At 41.0% G+C, this 25,342-nt stretch overlaps 2 protein-coding genes and 1 non-coding gene across 3 annotated transcripts; 2 read left to right on the top strand and 1 right to left on the bottom strand.

Moving 5' to 3' along the window:
- Positions 1-3,236: 3,236 nt before the first annotated feature.
- LOC135498111 (WD repeat-containing protein 37-like) lies at positions 3,237-11,928 on the bottom strand. The gene is made up of 11 exons (XM_064788281.1): positions 11,864-11,928; positions 11,183-11,378; positions 10,919-10,989; positions 10,405-10,512; positions 9,873-10,058; positions 6,791-6,993; positions 6,545-6,611; positions 6,142-6,321; positions 5,823-5,961; positions 5,202-5,451; positions 3,237-4,930 (listed from the first exon to the last, which is right to left on the bottom strand). Exons 2-11 carry the CDS (start codon positions 11,341-11,343, stop codon positions 4,808-4,810), a joined length of 1,488 nt encoding a protein of 495 aa, XP_064644351.1. The 5' UTR covers positions 11,344-11,378; positions 11,864-11,928; the 3' UTR covers positions 3,237-4,807.
- On the top strand, positions 8,750-8,822 carry Trnar-ccg (transfer RNA arginine (anticodon CCG)). Its single transcript has one exon. It is a non-coding gene; the product is annotated as a tRNA-Arg (tRNA).
- Positions 11,929-12,719: 791 nt separating the features above from the next.
- On the top strand, positions 12,720-25,055 carry LOC135497769 (INO80 complex subunit D-like). The gene is made up of 11 exons (XM_064787626.1): positions 12,720-12,821; positions 13,561-13,697; positions 13,868-14,013; positions 14,241-15,676; positions 15,876-15,978; positions 16,237-16,470; positions 16,788-17,028; positions 17,307-17,472; positions 17,630-17,893; positions 18,095-18,199; positions 18,340-25,055. The coding sequence occupies exons 2-11, from the start codon at positions 13,629-13,631 to the stop codon at positions 19,443-19,445; spliced, it is 3,870 nt and encodes a 1,289-aa protein (XP_064643696.1). The 5' UTR covers positions 12,720-12,821; positions 13,561-13,628; the 3' UTR covers positions 19,446-25,055.
- Positions 25,056-25,342: the final 287 nt, after the last annotated feature.

Here is a 25,342-nt window from a genome sequence, read left to right as displayed (position 1 = left end):
TTATGAATGGCTGGAGTCCACCCAGCACAGCCCCCTCCCCCTCAACTAAACTGTCAATAACATTCTTGGTGGTCAACTTGTGTATGGTATCATGATACAGCCTGGTACATGGACCTTTCTGCTTGATTAATTACACACATTTGGGTTAATTTGTTTATACACTTGTCTGCTATAATCTCTCAAACTCAGCAGGCTGCTTGTTTGCAAGGCGGCATATTCCTTTGATCTTGTAATAGGGATAGATTTTGTTTCTGATACTTCAAGTGCAGAAGGTCAATTCCATGGTGTTGACCATGTCTTACTGTAGTGAATGAGTACAATTTACACCCTTTCTGGTCATCAACGAAGTGGCTATCACATTTTTGATGTTGCTTGTCCAGCTCATTATCAGCCGCTCATTAGCATATTGACCACAGTAACCATGATGAAACACGTGGTGGTGAAGATCAAGTGCTTCCTGCCTTGTCAATTTTGTTACATCTTTCCTGGTTCCAGTTCTTCTGAACAGGTTAAACTTATTTTGTTGTTCCTTTGGTGGATTATATTCTTACTTCTTTTGGATTATCAATGTTTCACCTTTGTAGGCCTATATTCATTCAGTGACCCTTACTTTGACTTATATTTTTCGACCAAAAAAGGTATATGGAATGAAATAATTGTTTGGATATTTGAATATTCTTGATTCAATGGATTAGGGATGTTGGGAGGGTGATTTTATTTATTGTACTGCAATAGTGAATTCAATGCACATTTCAGATGGACATACTCCACTTTCCATGCATGGCACTATTATTGTTTACATTCCTAATATAGGTAAACTAGGACATATTATGCATGAATCTATGTCAGTGGGCGGCCAAGTTTATGCTAACCAGGTATACTAAACCGAGGCTATAATCTGCCAGCAACTGGGTCACTTTGGATATCAGTTACACTTTGGCTACCCAGAGCACTCACTGCAGGTGGTAATATGGTATCCCGGCCAAAAGCACTTAGAGCACGGAAACATGGAAAAGTGCTAATTAACTAAATCATTTTCATTTTCATTATTATTGAGAGCTCTTAATTATTACTATAATAAAGAACCCTTCCAAAAATGTTTAAAATTACGATTGTAAACGATCTTTAAACGATCACAATTCCAATGATGCTATATAGAATGCATTTTTAGTAAAACATTTGGTGTCGATTTTGCAAAGTTGGCAAATCATTTTTAACCAGTACTTATCACTATGAATTTGAAAATATTATATCAGACTAAAAGGTTTCCAAATTTGGATAGTTGTTATTTCTTATTATTTTTGATTATTATTTTATTGATGATTTACTTGCTAATTGATGGTCAGCCCCCCCCCCCCCCCCGCACCGCCCCGGTCGCGGATGCTGCTCTCTACAGTGTTCCTCACGGTTGTGACTTTTCCTCTACAGTCTCGGACTGTCCTCAATTGTCTCATTATGGTCCTGCGGTCACATAAATATTGACTCTGTGGGGCCAATGTTTATTTCAACTGTATCCTAATCTCAATTATCACAACATTTAATTAGTGTAACCATGATTATGGTACTCCAGGAGAACACCAGCCTGGGGTCTTTTTATCTGTCCTCAACTCAGCCAGGCCGTATCGGGCCAGGCTGTCCGACCATCTTGCAAACCCGATGAGAAAGAAGACAGCTACTCCAGACCAGATGGATCTGCCCTGGGTAACATGGTCAGCGAGATAAGACATCCAAACCCAGGCCGAATCCTCACTGGTAGTTCCAACTTCTATTGACGAGAGACAGTTGTGAGCCCTACAACAAAATCGATGCGGTATAGACTTGGCCGCTCATCTCCCTCACCGTTTTGTGAAAAGCGATAAACCGATTCGATATGGTTGGTCTGGTTAAGACTGTCTCATCTTTCCGAGTGGAGGGAGGATAATGAGCAGCCAGGCCCGATTTGGTATTGTGCTTACAGTGTCATCTATATTTCATTTTGTTGGAAAAATGATGAGCTCAATGTCAGGTTAGGTTTGGTTGAACTGTCTTATCCTTTTAATCGTCATGACAATTCGGTGGTCCTAGCCATTTCGTTCTGGTTGTGACAGTCTTATCCATCTCGCTGTCAGAAGAAGGTGGACCTGCTAGTTATGATACGGATTGGTGTTGGATGTCCGTCCGTCTTGAAAACAGGGCGAGTAAAGAGACAGTATTGTCGGCCTCAAAATTTTTAATTGAGGTTGCTAGGCAGGTTGCCCTACGGACGACGACCTACGCATTACGACTGTTTGTCGACTCATCAAATTCTTTGTAAATTATTTTACGCGGAACTCGCAAATAATCCTCCGTGCGTGCTTTTATGTTTGTGGTTCCCCTCGAGGTTGGGACGTTGTGACTATACTGATGATAAATCAAGGCTTATATGGCCTAAGGCCTTAGGACATTAAGGATGCTTGATTGTGACAACATAGATAATGGTCCTGTCACCTGGTTGTGACTATATTGATATCTTAAATGTCATGTGGACCAAGTGCAAAATACCTGACCAGAGAGGTGTTGAATGAATACTATGGTTGTTATTGGTTAGACACAAGCCACTCTCCATGACCCACATTAAGGTATAGAAAGCACACCAGTCACTTTACCTTTTTCTTTTGTGAGGACACCCAGAGTGCATTCTTTGGGGTCCCATTCAAAAATAATTATAGCTATTCGTTTTTTACGCATGATGGTAGTCATACGCTACGGAAGGAAGGGAATATTCCGGACCTATTGAAAACATTTAGCGAAATGTTTATGGGACACATTTCACACATTTGGGAAAACTATTGTTTCTTGTTTGAAACCAATATTTGTAAAAGCTGCAATTTACATTTTGTTTTGGTTAAAATGTAGTATGCTTCATATTCTAGTGAATTCATATTCTAATCATTATGCACCAGTTTATTATTAAAAGGGTTTTTGTGTCAGGACAGATTAGGACTTGAAATGGTTTGCCTCCTCACCACCAGGGGCAGAATCTGACCTTGTGTACCACAGACTGCTCCTTTATTAATTCTAAACTCCGGGCCATATTTAGGGAACTGCCCCCCCCCCCCCACAACTTGTTGTTCATGCAGGTTTGGCCCTTTCGGGATGAAATAAGTGTTCTGCTATGAATTCCGGTCCCTGTGACTTGAGTCCTGGGGTAAAATTTCGAATCCTGACCCTCTGAAATTATACTATGAAAAAAGAATAACACAACAAATATGTTTTCTGGTTACAAATTATTTTAATTTAATGATCTTTGAAGTTGGCACATAAACAATAGAGCAACAACTGTCATCAGACAAAAAGCATTAGGCATATCCTGCTCATTTTGATTGTATTTTTTGTGGCAAAGGTAAATGGGAATACACCGCAGTAGTGTTTTAATTGGATTTCAAATGTTTTAATCCAATCCTAAAAGAGTGAACAAACAATAACACAAAACAAATTTCACAAAGACAAATGAAATATCAGCCATGCAGGGTTGTTGCAAACATGCGATTTGAATCGATGGCGATGCTACCTGCAATTATAATTGCTTCGATGTGCGACAAGAAGATCTCTCCTCTGCAGATAAAACTGGTAATCGCTCAGCTTAATATTGATCATCAAGTGCAATTAAAATTGCAGGTGGCAGCATTTTAATTTGCTCATTTGCAGGGCACTTTAGGAAGATATCATTTAATACGCCCTGTGGCCAATCACTACAGTCATTACAATAATACGAAATGATAACCTACCAAAGCTTTTTCCAAGTATCACACTTTATCTAAGTATTTTCACATTCACCACAGAACCAACAAACTTACAGTAGAATAATATTTACAATATTCAAGATATTCTCTACTGTGCACCACTAAATTATTCATGAGCGTTTGATTTTTATAGATTTGCTTAGCCTTGATTTCGAAGAAAAAAAGCAAAAAAAATATTTTTTTGGTCAGAAAAACTAAATAATCAAATTAATCCCCCAAAAGAAAAATTTCGCAAATCTCAACAATAAAAATGCTCGAAAGTTTTGCAGTTTGCAGTATTTTCCCGTACAATCGTTGACATGGAAAATGTGACATTTTGTGATATGTTCCATTCAAGTATCCAAATTAGGATGATACATTATAAGTCAAGTTGACCGAGAATAGGTTACAACTAAATGCACGCAATATCAGCATGTGAACATTGTCAATGTTATCAAGATTGGGTTATCTGTTCAATGTACTGGGCCTTTAAAGCCAACTAGACTAGAAAATTCACCCAATAATTGGGGAACCCACTTCTGAGCTTTAAATCAAACTCCTAAAAGCTATCTTTACCAAGGTTTTACAATCCAAATGGTTGTTGCCAATTCCCATTTTTTATCGTAGCCCTCTCCCCCCTCTATAAGCTATCACATGATGTACTTGTATATCAACACACATTGCAATATCGCCGTCTGCGGACAAGGTTTGTTGTCGAGGTTGGTTGGTCCACAAGATCGCAATATTTCGCCCGAACAACTTCTGTACACCAGCACGTACCGTTGAACCTGAGTACAATGGTGTAGCGCTACATCAAATAGATTGTTCTAAGAGCATAATAAAATCGTTTTTACAAGAGAAATTATAGAAATCCAACCACCTAAGTTCATGAAAGAACATGAGAAGTGGTCTTAGATTGGTGAAACTAGAGTAATTTGCTGATACTGGTAGTGTATCCCGGTTAGCCCGATCCAAGTTAAACAGTTCTTTCAGCCAGACTTGACCAGGAGTTTATTCATTATCAGGTGTAGATTATCCTAAGCTAGCCTAGTCCTAGCCCTGCATCGCTAGTCCTTGGATTGTGGGTTGACATTCCAACCGAACACCCGCCGATCAAAACCGCAGGTGAAAAGATTGCACATTGGATGATCATCACACCAGGTGGCAGCACACACCATTCGGCTGTGACCCTGAAATAGAGATTGATACAGGGTGATCAAAAAACAGTCCTGATGAAAAATTTCTTTCAAATTCCTCTTTTTTGACTGACAGTGCACAATTCCTTCAACATTGACAACGAAATGGCACTTGTGGATTACGTTATTGACGTCACCAAGCCCGATGACAAATTGAATCAATGACGTAATCTGACATCAGTTCAACCATCGCAACGGTGGAATTTCCTGCAATGACATCATCAACACGGGCTCCATAGTCAGAAGCTATAATCTCCATCCCTACCTGTCTGTTATTTCGTGGCAGACGCCCTAGTCGGACACCGTGGATATCGTGAAGTCGCACGTGGCGATTATCGAGAGGAATGGCGATCGTCATACTCGACTGTGATATGGCCAATCGATTCACAGCAGAATCCGTCCTAATTGTCGTATTCGGCGATCGCATGTTGCGCAGATCCCAGACTTTGACCGTGCGGTCATCACTGCCCGACACTACCATGTCAACCCCGGCGAATACTGCACTCGTCACAGGTCTGGAATGGAATTTATCTTTATCATACATGAGCTTGGGTACATTTGGGAAGGGCATAATGATGAAAGTCTCTATCTGTCCCACTGCTGCACGCACACTGGTACTGTAAATTGTGATCGAATCATTTTTTGGCGAAATCCACAAAAATTACATGCCTGCGAAAATTAGACGCTTCCTACTACCTAAGGCATCGAAAGTGCCGGTTTCTTGTGGTGTCGGCTATCTTCCATAAAAACTTCATGTCCACATATCACCTTTGATGTTCATACCTCCTGTATTTAAGAAAATATAAACCCTACCTCCGAGGTGGCCCCTCTCCTCAGACTCCTGGATCCGCCTCTAATCGTACTACAAACATAACCAACCACTTACTGTGTATGTCCCTGGAAGACATTGACCTGCATAGATTTGTCTCTCAGATCCCAAACTCGAAACGTGGTGTCCTTTGATGACGTCACAACAAGCTTTTGCGCAGGGTGTGCACAAACATGAGTCAATTCCGAGTCATGACCTGTGTAAAACAATGGAGCATATTTTAGTATATTCTGGCAGCCTTTCGCTTGGGGTGACGTGCATAGTACGTCATGTACATGCCCTAATGACATGCGAAGGATGTGCATGGCATGTCGTTGCCTACTAAAATGTTAATTCACCAGCTCTTGGTCGATAAAGATGCCAATATATAATGTACCTGTCAATGTATTGATGACCTCAGCAGTTTCTGCGTCGTAAAGGTTTGCCATTCTATCCCATGATGCACTGATAACCTGGGTGCCGCCAGCGAGCCAATCGGCAGCGATTATGACGCCGGTATGCCCGTGAAGCTCCAAGACTGGTGAGCGTACGACCGTCACTTCATGGTCCCCGATGTCTGGAAATAAATATTACATATTGCAATGCAAAACACTTCTGTACATCACAAAAATAACACCAGGCGTCGTGAGAATTTCACAGTTTACAGCCTAATGACTGTAACAGAAGCAAAAACACATGGCAGAAATTACACATTACTCAATTTCCATCCAGCATTTGTCAGGTAGCAGGTTTTCAAAGAAGTTTGGGGCTCTAACCAGCTCATAACTTATGGAACCTACCGTCTGGTGCGTCCTCCTTTTCTGACGTCTCCACCTCTTCTTCACCCGAGGAGTGTGATTTTTGTAGCTGAAGGAAACAGAAACAAGCCTTATTAGTTTGAACACAGGAGTTCCTTGTACATGTATCTACTGTCTATGCCAGTGCAAGCAAAATATCCCACCAAGTGAAAACAAGAGGAGCTTGCGTGGACTCAACATCCGATCAAAGACGCAGAAACTTGGCTAGACCAGGTGGAATTTACTTACGCCATGAACGCCTGGAAAATCCCCACTAAAGGGGATGGGAAGATTTATCTGAGCCCGCCAGATATGTGATGTCTGGTCCCCCGACGCCGTCAGGACGAGATCTTGTGACGGATGAAACCGCAGTGAATTGACTGAACCGGAATGGCCGTTGTACTGGAGCAGACAGGAGCCCGTCTCAATGCACCACAACCGTGCCGTGTAATCTGGAAGCAACACAATATTGATCACAATCTTATAAGTGTCTTGCACGAGGATGCAAACATACTTGAAAAGAAAGGGTTAATTTCAACTGAAATCCTCTATGTACATTGTTTTATTTATGAGCCATATGCATTTGATTTATCTTCGCACAGTGAACAGCTTGATTATGAAGTTTGACACAGATCCAAGGCCTAGAAATTGTTTTTATCATTTTCACACTGACACCAACCACAGAGGGTTAATCAGTGCAATACATCATTAAGCTTTTAAAATAAAAGCAGGAGCTAACATCTTTTAAAGAGATAAACAAGAACTGGGAAAAATGAAATGGCCAGGGCCATTGTGCTCACCTCATGTGGAGGAAAGATGGATAAAGAGCATGGTCTTGTGTCATGTAGTGTTAGGTTTGATGTAGGTCCAAGCAATTACAATTTCCCCAAAATGGCCAATTTACAGTACATTCGACCTCTGTGACCTTGAAAAGTAGGTCAAAGCAAAGAAGACCCGGGTGACACATTGAATGGTTATTAGAATTAGATGTACCTATGATATAAAATTGGTGCCAATCGGGCAAGTCATTACTAGGAATAATGGCATTTTGAAGAATTTAGGATTTGGCCCCCTCCCTGGAGGCCAAACGGCAAATCAGATCGCACCAAACTTCGGTACCTGAGATCACCTGACCAAGGGGTACATGTGTACTTAATTTGTGATCAATAGTCATTGCAGTTAAGAAACGTGCCATAGTTACGGCCTGACGGCGAATTTACGCCATTTGACCTCTGTGACCTTGACAAGAAGGTCAAATTAAAAACCTGTGTGACATATACTGTATGGTGGTTAGATGTACCCATGATATCAAATTGGTGGCAATCGGGCAAGAAGTTAAGGAATAATCACATTTTTAAGGTTTTTGGATTTTGCCCCCTGGTGGTCAAGTGGTGAATCATATTGGACCAAACTTCGGTCCCTGAGATCAACTGACTAAGGGGTAAATGTGTACCAAATTTGGTATCAATAGTCATTGCAGTTTAGAAACGTGCCATCGTTACATCCTAACGGCCAATTTACACCATTTGACCTCTGTGACCTTGAAAAGGAGGTCAAATCAAAAACCCGGAGGATATATGATGCACCTTTGCTAGAAGTACCTAGCATATTTTTTACAAAATTTCCCGACTACTATTAAGGGAGATATTGCATATTTTCACTTTTAACGTTTGGCCCCCTGGTGGCCAAACCATGAAACGAATCGGACCGAAACTCGGTCTCCAAGGTGTCATTACATAAGGGTACATGTGTACCAAGTTTCAACTCAATAGCTCTAACAGTTACGAAACGTGCCCTGCTAACGGACGACGGACGACGACGGACGACGACGACGACGACGACGACGACGACGACGACGACGACGACGACGACGACGACGACGACGGACGACGGACGCCACGGTATGGGATAAGCTCACCTCTGCTAAGAGGTGAGCTAAAAAGTAACTTCACTACCCATAGAGCACTTGGGCGCAAATAGCCAGGCAAAGTCAACAAACTGATTAGATTTTTCACATTGGTGTTTTTTAACGAAATTCATGAGCCGTGACAAACCCCCCCACCTCCCCCCACACGCCAACCCCTTGACTCAAACCCTAAGCAGGTTACGTCACACAAAGGTCACACCTGTCTTGGTGACTCACTAATTCACGAGTCATAGCCCATACTACTGATTGACTTTTTATAAACCTGCCTGCAAACATTCATTGCCTCAGTGGCCTAATGGAGAAGGCGTCGGTCTCCGGAACCGAAGATTGCGGGTTCAAGTCCCGCCTGAGGTATTTTTTTTTGTTTGACAGATACAGGTATTTTAGACTTGTATTTCATTTTTCACACATATTGGGGGCCATTTTTGGCCAAAAAAGGGGAAAATCTTTGTTTTAGTCCTAAACCGATGATTGCAGGTTCAAATCCCGTCTCTGGTAATCTTTTTGATTTGTCAGATACAGATATTTTAAACTTGTATTCCATTACGCAGACATATTGGGGGCCACATTTGGCAAAAAAAGGGGATAATTAAATTTTTGTCTGAAATTCATCATAAAATTTTGGAAAATTCAAATATTTGGAAACTTGTTTATCTGGAACAATGATGAATAACATATTGTTACAATTTTCTGTGCATTTCACGCGCGACCTTACCATACCTCATGGTAATATGAAAAGGTTATCCGATGCAAAATCAATTTCTTTCTCCCACACCCTGTGGCTGTGGCAATTAGCCTTCTTAAAATACCTGCAACTAGATTTTCTGTTTGCATTGGAGATCAGTGATGAGACTGCCAAACGAGCATATTCATACATGTTTGTTTGGCCCTCGGGTCAAATTTATTTATTTATTGAACAAAAGGTGCCATCAAATCTGAGGTCAAATCGCAAAGGTGACTTTGTGAAATACACAATCAAAAATTTAAAATCATGAGAAGGTGTTAATGAATACTAAATCGGCTAAAATTTTGCTCAATGAAATTTTCTGAAACATGGTACAGTATTCATTGTATTTGTATAAATCTTTCTCCACAACAGAATTGTTGAATTTCATATTCAATAATCATTACCGCTAGCTATCTCGACAATTTGAAAGTTTTCGCCACAACCTGTGATTATGCAACAAAAAATCTCTCACTCACAACAAGAATTGGCGATCTGCAACAACCAGTGATCAGTATCAAACCAACGAATACCAAGGTTTGCCTACAGACAAGCAATCTTTGTATCACTCATCACAGATATAATTATCAAAGGTTACAGCGACTAAAATTGCTTGTTTGCAGGACTTATTGGAGGTTCCATTGTACAAATAAACGCAGAAGATGATAAAAGTGACTCACCAGCTGATGCTGTCCCGATGACCTGGGGTCCATGCTTTGACAGACTGACCTCCCAGACCCCATCACGATGGCCCCGATACTCCCTCACTTGCTGACAGCCCGAAGATGCTGCCTTGAAACTAGATACGATTCGACTAGTTGACGCTTTATATGTCGTTTTAATTTTCTGGGAAATTTGACTTCCAGCTGAAAAGAAAAGATGATCCAGTAAATTACTTTCGAACAAACTGTGGAATGAAAAACTCTGATCACATTCACAAGATCTTGAAAGTTTCATACAAAGAGATTTTCCATATAACTATAATAAATGATCAATCTAAAAGCTCAACACTCAATACCGAAAAGCCTGCAACAACATTATAACAGGGTTTCCATAATTATTTTGATATTTATAATTCGAATTTTTACAAATAAACAAGGAAAAACACTCAGTCTATTTATCAACCTATTGATTTCAGATGTGTCACACTTGCAATGAAGGGGAAGCAGTGTCAAACCAATCCAAAATTAGATGCATAACTTATTCACTTACATTTTTTGGCTAAAGCTTTGACTCCAAAGAGCGAATCAGATGGTTCATGAGATTCTTCTCGCTCGCCGATCCCTAAGCGATTATTCAGGACCTTAACCTCATCATGTACTGCAAATACAACAAACATAAATGTATTATCTTTATTGTTAGCAGTCGACACTATTTCTGGAGATGATCTTCAAATCTGGCCATCAACTTCAAATCTATGCCAAGAGCTTGTTGTTATATCTCTTATCTTGTGATATCATCTTTGCCTGCACTTTGTCTTTGAAAGGTCGTCTCCTGTGCATGCTGGGTAATGTCATTGTTTATTGTCATAAACCTGCTATTTCTGGAGACGATCTCAATATCTGGACATCATCTTCAAATCTATGCCAAAAACTTATCTGTTATCTTGTTATGTGGCGTTTGCGTACAATTTTGAAAGATTGTCTGCTAGTCTATCTTCTGTGCATAATGGGTAAACTATTGTTGCTGTTTATTGTCATGATGGGTCAAATTTTTCCATACTTACGAGCGAGGTTCTCTGCATAAAGCAATTCAAATTCTCTTTCTATCTGAGTAAAAAGATCATCAAGTCTTGACCTGAAAGAACAATAAAGAAAATTCAGGGATGTTTCAAAAAAGGTCACTACAACTACAGTGCAGTTCAAATCTGCTGACTCCTTAAACTACTTTCCTTCAGAGCTGGGCTAGGTGCTTTTTTTGTTAGTATTCTTTTTTAGGTACAAGTTTCGAAGATAAAATAGCATGAATTTATCCCATCAAATATTTTTACCTGATGTGAGGAGGTAACACAATATCTGATGTATCAATGTCCAGTCTTGACTCCCCCTCTGCACTACTTCTTCCTCTCCTCATCATCGCAACTCGAGATTTCATCTTCAACGAACTGTCTCCAGGCATTTTACCCTGCTGAGGGGCCCAGGCAGCTTGCATCACAGCCAGATGCAAAAATCGAAGGTTTTTAGATTCTGAAAATATAGATTAGATACAGGATAGGCCATGACTGATTTGACTGGTGGTCACAGCCGGTCTACCGTCTAGGCGCCCCTACTGGCCGTATCAACTACCATCAATCCCATCATTAATCAAATGACTTGTGTCAGACGTGTCAATGACAATGGTGATGCAGATTGCAGGGATAAGAGAGTGCCATGGACTGTCTGGTGCAACGAAGGCACAATATAAAGTAGGCTATAGACAGTCAGTCAGTTAGTGTCATGAAAGCCCAAGAAGACATGAGGAGAAGACTAGCTTGCTAGAACACAGTCTGACACTACTCTGCAGAGCTGTCATTTTCCAACTTCAAAATCAGTTTATTTACAGCTGCTTCATCCGATTTCAATGAAATTTCGTATCCATAGAGAAAAACATGATATGAAAACAATACATGACATCAATTCAAAATTTTTCATCAAAGAATGGAGAATTACAGCATTTTTATTCAGAAACTCACAAAATTTCAGCAACCTGGCCACCATGTTTGTTTTGATGGAAAATTGCATTATGGGAAGAAGTCGACTTCCGGAATATGTCAATCATTCCCTCCACCAATAAGAATTGACTAGGTCATAAAATTGACGAATCAAATCGCTGAACAGGTGCCCGACTAATTGGTAATGAGCATATCTCAGTTGGAGAAATTACTTGATATTCAGTCCAATATATCGGCTTTATTCCACGATAAACTAAGATTGCATTAGTGGAGTGTATATGTAAATGTCCTCAACTATACGTCTGTCGATTTTCATCGCATGACAAGTTTGATAAATAAATGAAAAAGCATGTTTTTGGAGTGAAAACAAAATGGCTATGAGCAGCTCTTACAACAATCAGGCAGTGCGCTTTATCTGGGGGCGCAAGTGCGAGCTGAGGGGTTTTGCCTTGCCGCTCCGGCACTATTTCTTCAATGACCCAAAGTCAATTAAAACCCCTAAATCACTCAATTAACACTTTCGGCCCTTTTAATGACTTCATTCATGAGAAAGTCTGCCGACATTGCATCTCATACTTTTGAAATGAAAGAAAAATTCGCATGCGAACTGATAATTATTTTCTGTGCGGATGGATTGTCAAAGAGGCAAGAATAGCAGAATACAATGTTGCAGAATATTCTTATTTTCTTGCAGCAATTATAGTATTGGGTTTCAAATGAGACATGAAACACTTTTGAAATGTCAACTGTTGAGCTTTCGGTTTTTCTATGTAAAGAAAAGGGGGAATTCCCAATGTAAATGGTAATGTGCAAGCATGGTGTAGCATGAATGCAAAGCGGCTCTTTTGTCACTGCGCTAATAAATACATCTGCATTGGTTTACGTGCTGAAACAGGCGGCCATTTTATCGAAGACATTTGCAATTTTATTTTCACCAAAATTAAGCACTTAAATTAGTAAAATAAGGAATATACGCCTGGTATGTATAACCCTAAGGTCCAATCTAACCATGGAACGCAAGAAATTTTGAATCAAAGCTGTAATTTAGGAGACACGGACCCCCTTCCGTGGGACTCGGTTTTTCCAGGAAGTTCCCAACCCAGGTTTCATTTTTCGTCAAATATTGATGTAAATAGTGTCCAAAATACTCCCGCTTTGTCTATTTTGAATTCCTGGGATATTTTGTGGCCCTCTCAATGCATAAGACGTGTGGAAATATTAGTTGGATGACCCGTATTTATGATACAAAATGGGGGTATTCCCTGGAAAAATTACGCATTCCTGGAAATTTTGGGGGAAACCCTTTCCAGGATCTGTGTCTTCTTTTTGACACAGAAACCTTAAAACATGCATTTCAGTTCTTTGCGGCCTATGTGTTGCATTTCTGTTGCTTGACCTTGTAATAGTGTGTCAGATTATCCAGTAGAAATCGAATGTAGGCCTATTTGTTGCGACACTTCATGACTTGACAGATTTTTAGAAGCATGCTTGAAGGGCGGGAGGCCCTATAGCCTAGCGTCGATTGACGAATTCAAAGAAGTCTGTTTGGGCGCTGACCAGTAATGCGTTTAACCTTGAACAAAGGATCGCTGTGTCTTTAGGCATTGTCCGAAGTCAGCTTTAGCGCCATCCTCGCCATATATATATCTCCTTTGACTAAGGCTATTGTCACTATGTCAGTTAACTGATGTGATAACTCAATTTGTTTATATTTTCAGAATGATGTTATTATAGCAAATGGAAGTGGGTGTGTTCAGCTGGAAAATGTCCAGACTGTATTCTTAACATGTATGAAGGCAAGAATATCCACTATTCTCCGTTCGATAGCAAACCGCTATGCTCATTTAGTGCAAAGGTAAGAAAGATACATTCAATTCGTTAATCATCATCATCATCATCATCAATTCATCATCAATCATGACTACCCTATTTAGTAGAAGTGTGGAATGAAATTACAACCTTTACCGTTAAAATTACTGTGTACGCTACCAAATTTAAAATTTGAATCATCTTTATCACCCACAGATATGTAAACAACGGAGGTTGAATGGATATGCATTCTGCGTGCGCCACATTTTGGAGGACCCGACGGCGCCTTGGAAGCAATGCTGCCATTGTACACACAGCAAACAGAAGTGTACCAATGCTATACCAAAAGATGAGGAACGCATGTAAGTTTGATCTGATGATGCATGGCGTCTGCAAATTCTGCCAGCTTAGATGCAGTATCTCATAAGGGCCCTCTTTATTGGTACTGACAGTGGTGTCATAAGTGACGTGTCCTGATTCCCACCAATGTAAAATTGAACAGAAGCAGCAAAATAGGGTGCAGGTCGATCCTGGGGAGAACAGAGAAACGTATTTGTGACTTTCATCAGTCGTATGATTGTGTTTTCAGATACTGCAACAACCACAGGCAAATGCTGGGGATGATCCCGAAGAGGGAACGACGGCCGAAACGAGATCGGGACAAAGAACATGACCATGCCAGTATTGCGGATGGAAACAAGGGAATGTCCTTACACGACAGACTCAAAACAAAATTCAACATCACGCAGCGTGACGAACGCGCCAACACCAACTCCTCGACTATATCGGATGATCCTTACGCCTTCCCTGACGAACCTGCCCCACCTCCTACTAAAGTCATCATCAGCACACCCACGCCGCCCATCATTACCGAAATGATGGCACCATCACCAGTGGCTGTGAGGAGTCCTGCTGCAATCGGGAATAAAAGTCCAGTATCGGCGCGAAGTCCTGGTGGAATTAACCGACAAACTAGTCTGCCAGGGGGCAAAAGCCCTAGTGGAATTAACCGGCAGAATAATCTGCCTGGAGGCAAAAGTCCTGGTGGAATTAACCGACAAAATAGTCTGCCAGGGGGCAAAAGCCCCAGTGGATTTAACCGGCAAACAAGTGTGCCAGGGGCCAAAAGTCCTGTTGGAATGACTTGGCACACTGTTAGTGTACCAGTGAGCAAAAGTCCTCTTGAAAGTACTTGGCAGATTAGTGTGCCCGGGAGTAGAAGTCCTAGTGGGACAAACAAGCAGAATAGTGTGCCTGGTGGCAAAGGTCCAGGTGCGATTCGCTGCCAACAGACTAGCGTGCCTGGCGGCAAAAGTCCTGTACCGGGGCGACCACCAGAACATGTTAGCGCTGCAAAATTATACCCAGAATTGGCTGAAAAACTTCATGTGGAGAGATCGAAATCTCGTTTGGAATCTAAATCAAAATTCGGACCGAGGAGTTCGCGGACTGTGAATCAGTTGGAAACGAAAATCGCACAAAACAAAATGAAGAAGAAGAAGAACCAGGAAGGTGGCCATCATGGCGACATGGAGAATCATAGCGCGTCTTCGTCGCCGAAGATTCAACCGTCGATGTTCTCACCTCAGCCTCGCATTAATTCGTTACAGTTTCCATTGGATTCAAATGCTCATTCGTCAGTTTTCAATCAAATGCGACAACTGTCTTCCTCGGCGGGATTCTTGTCGCATCCGCCCTCGTATTCATCTGCGACGACAAACTCCTCCCACATGCCAGTATCCAGGGTGCCGCTTCACCCTCATCCCTACCTCCATACGTATCCGACAGCGCCCCGCGCCCCAGCCATAAAAAAGGAACCGAAGCCAGACGGCGTCACAGACTTTCAACTGCCAGCATATAGTCAGTTAGACCCTAAACAGAACTTTACAAAAGTGCACTTACGGAAACCTCGGAAGGTGTTGCCAGAGAAAAAGGCCCGTGTGAAGTTGAAGCGTGATTCTCCGGTAGAGGTGTATGGATATTATGCCAAGAGACAGCTCTATAATTCCGATTTAGTCCCTAATGGTAGGACATCTTCTTTCGTATCATCTTGTGCATCTTTGAATCTATGAGGGTTGTTTTCACATACCTATCCGTAATACTCGACCTACTCCACTACAGGTGATGACATCTGCTGTCAGTGAGTTCAAAATTAGTGACATCTTTAGTGATCCGTCATTCTGTGGTATTCATATATTGTAAATGTAAACCCTCTTGTTTACAGGTTTAGATAGTTCGGACAGTGATGATGACAGTGATATAGATGCGCTACCATGGCAACGAGTTTGGTTCACCCCTTCATCAGATGAGGAGATGGACTCAGATGAGTAAGTTACCAAAATCTTATGGGTGTTCTTACACTACAGACTTTGGAATGACCTTTTACTTTGGTTCACGATATCTCAGAGCTGTGTGTCTGCTTGGCGTAAATAGTGCATTCATGTACATGTATATGTAGCCCTTTAAGAATTATATGGCATCGTGCAATGTCATGTACAGATGTAGCAGGCTGAGCTGCCAACAATTGCACTTTTAATGTAAGTAGACTCAACTAGCCACTGAACATTTCCTTTTTGTACCTACAGTAGCCATGAAAACAGCTTACCAATAAAAAGAACAACACGCCTTGCGTTGATGCGTGCCAGGCTCCGGCGACGGCTAGTTCAACTCCGGCGGAATCTTAACACGAATGCCTCATTACAACACTATCACAGAAAGATCTCGGAGACGCTACTCGACGCCGTGAGGGAAAGTCCAAGTTCAGCCGTCGCTGCGCTATTAGCGATGAAGGAGAGAGAGGAAACAGTACCCCCTGAAAGGTGAGCAATAAACTTCTGAAACCTGCATTCTGCTGAATCATCTAGACAGATGCTGCAGTCGCCCCCTGCAAATTACATTATGATTTCATTGCTGTATTGTAGGTCTTTAATTCATTATTTTTCTATTGGATGAGTGTAATAAGGTAAAAGATATATATTCTACCAGGCCTTGTCTCTCCCTGCATAATTTAGTTGCCCTACTCATGTGGGAGTGTGTTCTAGTAGTGAGCCCAAAAACAGAAAACTTTATAAGGACAACTTTTATCAGCTACTGTTCTGGGTCCCCAGATGTTTAAAGACGACCTTTGCTTTTCCAGGGTAAAGCGTAAGGTAACTGACAAAAGAGGCTGCCTCCACAAGACAGATGATGGTAAAACGTGTCCACGACCTGCCCTGCCATTTGCCAACCAATGCCGGAAACATATCATGTATAATGTCGACCAACAGATGTTCGACTACTGCACCGCCAGGTGTCCTGAAACTAATGCTCAGTGTTGCGATCCCGTCTTCGATATCCGACATGATTTCCCGCTGTGTGCCGACCATGCCGCCAAAGCTGTGAGTATAAAGCCCTGCACAAACGAGCTATTTAAATTGCAGCTATCTCCGATTATAATTGCGATTGTGTGCAACAAAAAGATCTCTTGTCTGCAGGTAAAACTAGTAACCACTGGGCTAGTTCTTCTTAGCATTCACATGGCACTTGAAGATGCCATCTAATTAGTGTTCCTCCTCTAAGGTGGGTAGCTTGCCACTACAGTTAGGTGCCGATTGCGTTTATTGGCCTATTGACTCGGTCTTCGGCCAGGCACCAATGTTTTGCTTGTTTATTTCAGGATTATGAAGCTTCTCAGGAGTCGTACATGAAATTGAAAAAGCCGCGTAAAAAGACGAAACCATCAGCTCTTACACGTCCACCAAAACGAGGCAAGAAGAAGAAGAATCAGAAGAAACTCCGTCCACAAAAACCTATGCCTCCATTTGGACTGATGGGAGATGTTGGTATGTATCAGAGATGTGACCTTTCTGGCTTTCGGAGGCTTTCTGTTTTTTTCACCTAAAAAGAAGGGGTTGATTTTAAAGGATTCGTCAGCTCTCTGTAGGATTTCTTTGCGTACGTCTAGAGCGTACGTCTCAATATTGTGACTTCCTTTTGCAGACATGCCAACGAGTGAAGGCGAACAGGACGTCGACATAGAATCCAGCGAGAATATGACCGAAGACATGGGCGTGGATAGTCCCGAGATCCCCTCGCCGCCATCACTGCTGCCGACGAGTCAAGCGACGACCATGTCCTCATCCACGTCGCGTCCTATCAATCCTGCTGTGGAGAAGATCGCCAGGGATCTGGCGAAATTAGATCACCTGGCTCTGACAAATGACCTGCCACCGAGTATGTTGGACATACCATATACCAGTAAAAGTAGGTTGACATTTTTGTCTTGCCCCCTTGACATCGCCAGCTCCCAGATAGACATGCTTTCGGATGTACCGGTACACGTTCAATGTTATGTGGCAGTTGTAGCAGCTGTCAAAGTAAATGAAATCAGGAGCTACTAACTAACACCTGAGGAAGAGGTCCTTGTCCTTACAGATATCTTAACCATTTTATGTTTCCTTCCAGTGACAGAAAGGTTGGATCTTGAACAAGCAACCAAACTTTTGGAAGACCATGATATAAATGAGGTGCTTAATAAACTACCTGATGAAGCATTTGATATTTTTACGGGTAAGGAATTTTATCAAAGTTTTGGCACAGTTTTCTGGTGCAAGAAACTGCACAGAAATTCTCCATTCTCTTTTCTCCTAGGTTAAACTAAATTACTGCAAAAAGACCGATCTTTATACTTTATATACGTTTGTTTTCAGGTAAAAATGGAGAATACAATATCCCCACTCACGAGGAGACGGAGGAATTGGAACGTGCTTTGGCGGCAGTGTCCGAAACTGTGAACCGGACAAAGGAATCGCTCGGAAAAATGGGTCTCATCGAGGAACAAAGTGACGATGATGAACTCGCCAAACATATCGCAGATACAATTCTCAACCAGCATCTGCACCAGGATCACTTAGGGACGTTCGGCGACGATAATCTTCACGATCTAGCCAATAGCATTTCGGAAAACGACTTGAAGACAATGTCGCAGGTTTTGACGAGCTCTGCGCTCAGTTCTGCGCTCAATGTCGGCGTGGAGGAAAAGATGCACTCAGTGTCGCCACCGTCTACAATGAGTGCTGTGACGCAACAATCAGTGGCACTAGCGCTGGATCATACACAGATTCAAGGCCTAATCCAAAGTCAGATTCACACTACTCAGGGTCAAGTCCAAGGACAGTTTGCACAAGGCCAGGTGGTGCAGATACCCGGCCAGCTAAATACCGCATATGGGATTATTATGAATGGTTCGTATGGTGCAGCGACGGTGCAGAATTATCCGGCGTTAATACAAGCTTCATATCAAGTGCCAACCAGTGCACCACCTAGTGGCCTACCGAGGACTTACACGCCAAATGTTACGTTAGCTCCGACGAATTTGATGCATAACTCGTTACCTTTGACACTTAATCCGGACGTTTTGACGTCTCAAATGCACGCCACAGTGGAGCGGTTAGCCTCGCCGATGCACATGCACAGTTCCCCCGTCACGACTCCCTCACCTCTTCATTCCCCCATACCAAATCCCCGCAATCCATGGACTACGGTCGACCGGCTGCCGGCGACCACTTTTCAAAATGGCTACCCTGTTCAATTCACGCACGCCTCAACCATTGCAAACGGTGGACCAAAACTGACCCTGAACTTGCCACAGGTGGTCCAGCATGGAGATATCGTACGAACAACTAGTGTAACCTCACAGCGTCCGCCATTCGATTCAAGGACTACTGACGCCATCTTTCAGGTTGCCGTGACGTTACCGATGACGCAACCATATGCTGTAAATAGTACCACAGCACAGGTGCCGCCAAGCTCTTAGCAAATTGCCGTTGTGCTTTCGTGGATTTTTTATCGGTATTTTTTCTAGTTGCCTATTTCTTCCTGACCTAAAATAGGTGTGCAAAAAAGGTCTGGCAGCAGTGGTGCGAAATATCACTACTAAAGCTGTTCGAAACACCTACCAAATTTGCTCCAGGCCAGGCAGTTTGATTTCTCATATTTCTCTACGCTAAAGTATTCTGTAAACACTTGGAACAAAATATGTTCTTCAATTACTGTCAAAATGTACCGGAGAGTTCCTTAATACTGTTGTAAGATTCAATTATTTTGTAAAACACTCAACTTTGAAACTGTTCTGGAATAATTTAGGGCCCTGTGTGTCTAGGTGGCAGGCTTTATGTCAGTTGGTACTAAGACTGCCCGAATGCCATTCACAGTACCATCAATTGTAGGTCAGGGAACAAGGTGCAACTAGGTGATTGGGATGCAGCAGAAGTGACAAGACATGATCGTGTAAGCTGGATAGTTCTAGTTATCGAATATCAATACACCCCCGTTGACCTCTTTTCTCAGGTATGCTTGGTTTTCTTTGTTTTATGTATCGGGCAATCCGTGTCCAGTCTGCCATTCCAAACGTTGTTGTATTTTGAATAGATGTGGTATTTATGGTTATTGCAGTTGTCATATTGGGCGATGTGTTCCCATCATGTTTAACCAACCATGGCTTCTGCTAGCATATAACAAGGCAAAATGAATGAAAGTGACCAAACTTCACTAAGTTATGGTGTCAGATGCTGTAGAAAAATGACGTCATGCCACAATTTTGGTAGAACGACGTCATTTTCAACAATGCCTGATACCATTATTTGATAGACCGCTGCACTACTTAGTGTGCTGATTTCGAAAAGAGGCGAATTAAACTTGTTTAAATGAAATTTGGTGTTGTTTTTGAAACGCAGAAATTTATTTATTTCTTATCTTTACCGTTGATTTGATGTATTCTGTACTTAAAATTCAAATATCGATTACTGCAGCTAAAGTCGTTTCAAATTGTGCATGGAGATTGTTATAATGCGATGTCTCAGGCGGCTTAGTATTATGTTGAAATGCCAATTGTTTTGTTCAAAACCACTTCTTCAGCCCTAGTATTTCTTCAGGAAGATGAGTGTTTTCTCATTTGAATCATGGTATAAGACAAGTTAAGAAGGGGATGGTCGATTACTCAATAATGGTCTGGAAGTATTTTGCCAAAAATCTTGTTAGTTTGGTTTTTTTAAAGTCATTATGTTTATTTGAAATTGTTGACCTGGCCTCGGTTTCAATGTTACTCGTGTTTAGAAGAAATGGGGTTCTGTTTGCTTGTAAACAAACCAAAACAGCTGTCAGTTTTCTGGAAATTTTTGATTGTGTTGATTTAGATTACAAACGTGTTCAATAGCGTGACAGCTCATCGAAATTGGGATGTGTCGTCCTCATATTTCCGTTTTTTTTGTAAAAATTTCCGTTTATTTGTGCAATGGACTCCCACTTTGCATGATCATGTCAAATTTCCTTCTCGGTGTGGAGAAATTTTCAAATTTTGTTCATTTTAATCTGAAACCAACAAATTTAAAGCGCTTTGTTTTATTCTCGAATTTGTCCACCTTTGTGGATGAGGCTCAATTTTAAAGACAAATGTAACAAAATTATTTGTGATTTGCCTTTGTTTATAAAAAAATTGCAACTGTGGTGTATTCTATATTTCTAGATGGTACATGTGTATATCCTTGTACCAACATTTGAATTCAAAATGTAAGCATCGGATGGATAAAGCATGTCCGAAAATATGAATAGTGCTTTTGCTTTTTCATTGGGATGATGCATTAATGATAAAAATTAAAAACTTTGGTTTTGGAAATAATTTGCTTGCTAACACATGTGAGATACATTGAGAGGAAAATATGATTTTTGGCGATATTTGAGTAAAAGGTGCAGACTTTGAAAATTTCCCAAGCCTGGTCGACTGTTGATTTTGAAGGATGAGAACAGTTGAAAGTGTACATGTACATAAATTCTTTTCACCTATGTGTTCATGACTTCGAGCATATCGATTGCGTGTTGCAATGAAGATGTTGCAAGGAATTCCTTTGTTTCTGTTACTCTTGTCAGAATTCTGAGTGTTCTTTTAAAATGCAGATTCTATTTCATTGCCAAGGTAGATGTAATCATGTCGTGTAGACGTAGATAAATTTGTAGAAAATCTGTCTATTGGGTAAAAGGGAGGGTCAGGGGGCATGGCTCAATATTCTTTTTTGCCCCCTGTTTTGTAAATCTTGCTGGCAAGAGTAACAGGATTGTAATTCTTTTGTTGTTAAAGCTAAAATTTCCTAAGGCCATACGAATTTGATTATTGGTTCAATAGATTCTCTGGACACACCAGGAGGAGCCTGTAGGTCCAAAAAAATAAAAGTAAAGGCTGATTTAGAAAAAGTTTGAAAATATTACCAGGTCTTTTAGGTGAACCTGGTCCCAAATTAAAGTCGCATTCGAAAAAAAGGCTGCACAACGGCTGGTGAAAAATTGGTATGGCCTTATCTGAAGAAAGGGTTGAGCAGATGTTGCATCTTTGTAGCATTATTTCTTTAAGAGGAAAGTTGGAATATCGAATATCTGAACGAAATGTTTTCTGGATATTACATAAAAATAGCAATTTTCTTCAAAGTAATGGTTGGATGGAAAAATTTACATTATGAAATGTTCTCAAGATAGACGTGTGGTGTATCTGGCCACAAATGTGGTTAAAACCTGTACAAAGTGGAAAAATTATGTAAAGTATTTATTAAGTGAAACGTGTAAAATAATGATGTGTACTTTAAGTCTCTGTGGTATCTGTATTGAGGGCGAGTGTGTGAGTAGTTCAGCTTGTTGATGATAGATGGCAGAAGCTCTGTGGTAAGAGAGGTTGGGCACGGCGATGAGGCCTATTCCCACAACAAGTTCTTGTCTGTTGGTAAAGCCGTTTGATATTGATAGCAGATTATTGGCAAACACTGCTTCTTGTCGCAGGCAGCTGCGATGAACACTGCTATAATGAGCGGTTTTTTGTCGCATGCAGACATGATCATGGATCGCAGCGATTTAAACTCGCTGGTTTGGGCGGCGCTTGAGAAACACGAAAGGGAAATCACGTGGGAGTTGGAGCCTTGAGTTGTGTACAACGTGTCTGTGCCGGTGAACTCTTCAAGCCCCAACAGCAATGCCTGTTGCTGCGGGATGTGGTACTGAAAATGCTATATCGTGGGTGTATGGCCTAGTTCTGTTACCTCAGGGTGGGCAAGTCTGTCAATGACAGAAAGAAGAACTCAGGCCACACCTCGCTAAATATGTTTGCAGTCCTGAGTAAAAAGTTACAACCCTAAAAAACTCTTTGCACATATAATATTATTGCTTCCTCAAGTCCAAAAACTCAAGTTTGCCATGCCCTATTTTGAAGTGATACTTGTACCGTAAAGCAGAGTGAAATTGGTCCTGGGGGTAAATTTGCCCCAACTCCCAAAATCTTATTTAGATTGAACTATGATAAGTTTAGCCCACTAAGTTATCTCTTTACATCCCCCTTTGTACAGTGATTCAGTTAAAATAGAAGATTTACCATGTATGCCAGTATGGTTATAAAAGCTGTAGGGGGGGAAATTTACCCCACTTTGAGCCAATGTCACCCCGCCTTACGGTAACGGAAAATATCAAAGCTTCAGATCCCACGAAAATGTTTAAATGTTAAGGTTGGTGTGGCCTGGGCTGGGTTTGAATAATTGTGTTTTCTCAGTGTAAATACCAGTTTTGGCACAGGCAGAGTGGGAAGTGGAGGGTCTGGCACTGATGTCCTATGCCACCTGCGCCCCCGAACTTCGGCACAATATCAATACCAATATACATCTATATATATACACAGTGGAAATGTATATTAACAGTGGAGACCTCTCTATTAAAGGACACTGCATTTGGTCCTGAACTGGTCATTTCCATTGTTTTTGACCTCTGTAATCAGGACATCTCTATTAAATTAATGACAGCTTGTCAGTTTCAAGGGTGTCCTCAATAAAGAGGTTCTCCTGTATACTTTAGCTACAAAGTTACTTTTTGAACCTGTACACCTGCTTCATTCACTGCCAAACTAAATAATCATTAAAAGTACTGGTAACCGTGGTAACATGATTAATATAAAAAAATATATACCTAAGCTTGTTATAGTAGTCAGTATGAATAAAACCTGTCACTGATGGCCTCAAAAAGTTTCTATATGTCTTAAAATTGGTTGTGGGATGATACCAAGATATTATTTTGAACATTTTTACGAAATACATATTCAAGAATCTCGAAGTTAAAGATCATGAATATTCTTCTTTCACTTTTTAACCAAGTTTGAGGCAATTCATGTCAGACCCTCCTCATCATAGCCGTGCCATGATATAGGCCTATTTATTTCTGAACTTGTAAGGCAGCATTTCATGTAGTATTTATCCAAGATCGTGACACTTCTTGTCCTAACTTATCATAAGATTGCTTTTATTTCATCTTTTTCATTTCAGATGTGAAAAAATCTGATGAGAAATCATTAGAATTTTGAGAAAATTGGACACAAAACCAGCTGGTTGCAATTCTAAGACACAAAACCAGCTGGTGGAAATTCTAAGAAACGAAGTGAAGACAATTAATTATTGAGAATCATCTTTGCATTTTGTGCATTGGTATAAACTAAACTAAAGTGCGCCACAGAGAAGGGATTTTCATCGTTTTGGCTTGTGGCGTAACAGGACAACTGATTGCATTTAACCAATTGTTGCCTGCTTTCCAAACACAATCGTGATGTTGTCAATTAAAGCTGCATTGTAGGACGCAGTGTGCTGCTCTCAATACCTTTTCAGTCAAAATAAGGCTTATCTGGAATGTAACCTGGGTTTAATTTGGTGCTACTTAAGGTATTCTGGTAGAAGCATCCAGAGTTCTTATCTCCAGATCATTTCTACTTACAAAATCATTCTTGGCGCTGAGAAGATATGATCTGCTGGTACTACACTTTGTCTCAATAATTGGAATGTTGAGAGCTGGACCCCTGCACAACGGCGCAATTACACTGTTGCATCAATGCCAACACGGGCAGCCATTTTGGTTCTGCCATGCCACGATTCTTGGAGTCAGTCACAGGTGCGTGAAGATACTAAAGTCATAGGGATCGGTCTGCCAAGAATTAATTGATGCACACAACTTTAATGTTCAACGCATATTACTCTTTTATGTCGGGTTTTCATGTGTGTTTTTCTGTAGGTTTGTGGTGACCTATCAATCGCTATATAGATCGGTTGATTTTGATGTCATCATGCGCCTGTGCCACTACCGTGACCACGGGATGCTGTGTTAATCTGTGTCGGCGGAAAGAATATTCTTCGATCTGCGTGGAGAATGGTTCCTCGTTCATGAGAATTTCTTAATTATGCGAGAAGTACCAAAAAGGTGGACTTTTAACTTCATTAAATTTTGGAAATTGCCAGTTGTATGTTTGTGTTCAAGTCTTCATTTCGACTCACTTCTCCTGTGATGTTCAAAACATTGTGGATATTTTTATCGTCAAAATATTTGTCCTGTCAGAAATAAAACGAATGATTTATGTTCAAAGCAATATGTTAGTTCCTTTGTTTCTTATTGAGAGGGCACATAAATGGTACAGACAACAAATGGTACATCCTTACATCCTTTTCGAGCGTGTCTTGTAGACAATCGTCTATCCTATCTTGGAGGAATTATACTTGCCCTAGGCCTATGTTTGTTACCGCCACTCCTTCATATATATTATAAGGAGGTTTAATGAATACATTATTATTATTATTATTATCCTTATTATAATTAATCCTGACTGAGATACAGGTTTTTGATACTCCTTCATTGTAAACAATCGTTTGA

Source organism: Lineus longissimus, chromosome 13 (assembly GCF_910592395.1).
Source record: "Lineus longissimus chromosome 13, tnLinLong1.2, whole genome shotgun sequence".
NCBI lineage: Eukaryota > Metazoa > Nemertea > Pilidiophora > Heteronemertea > Lineidae > Lineus > Lineus longissimus.
This window is presented reverse-complemented; position numbering and strand designations above follow the sequence as displayed.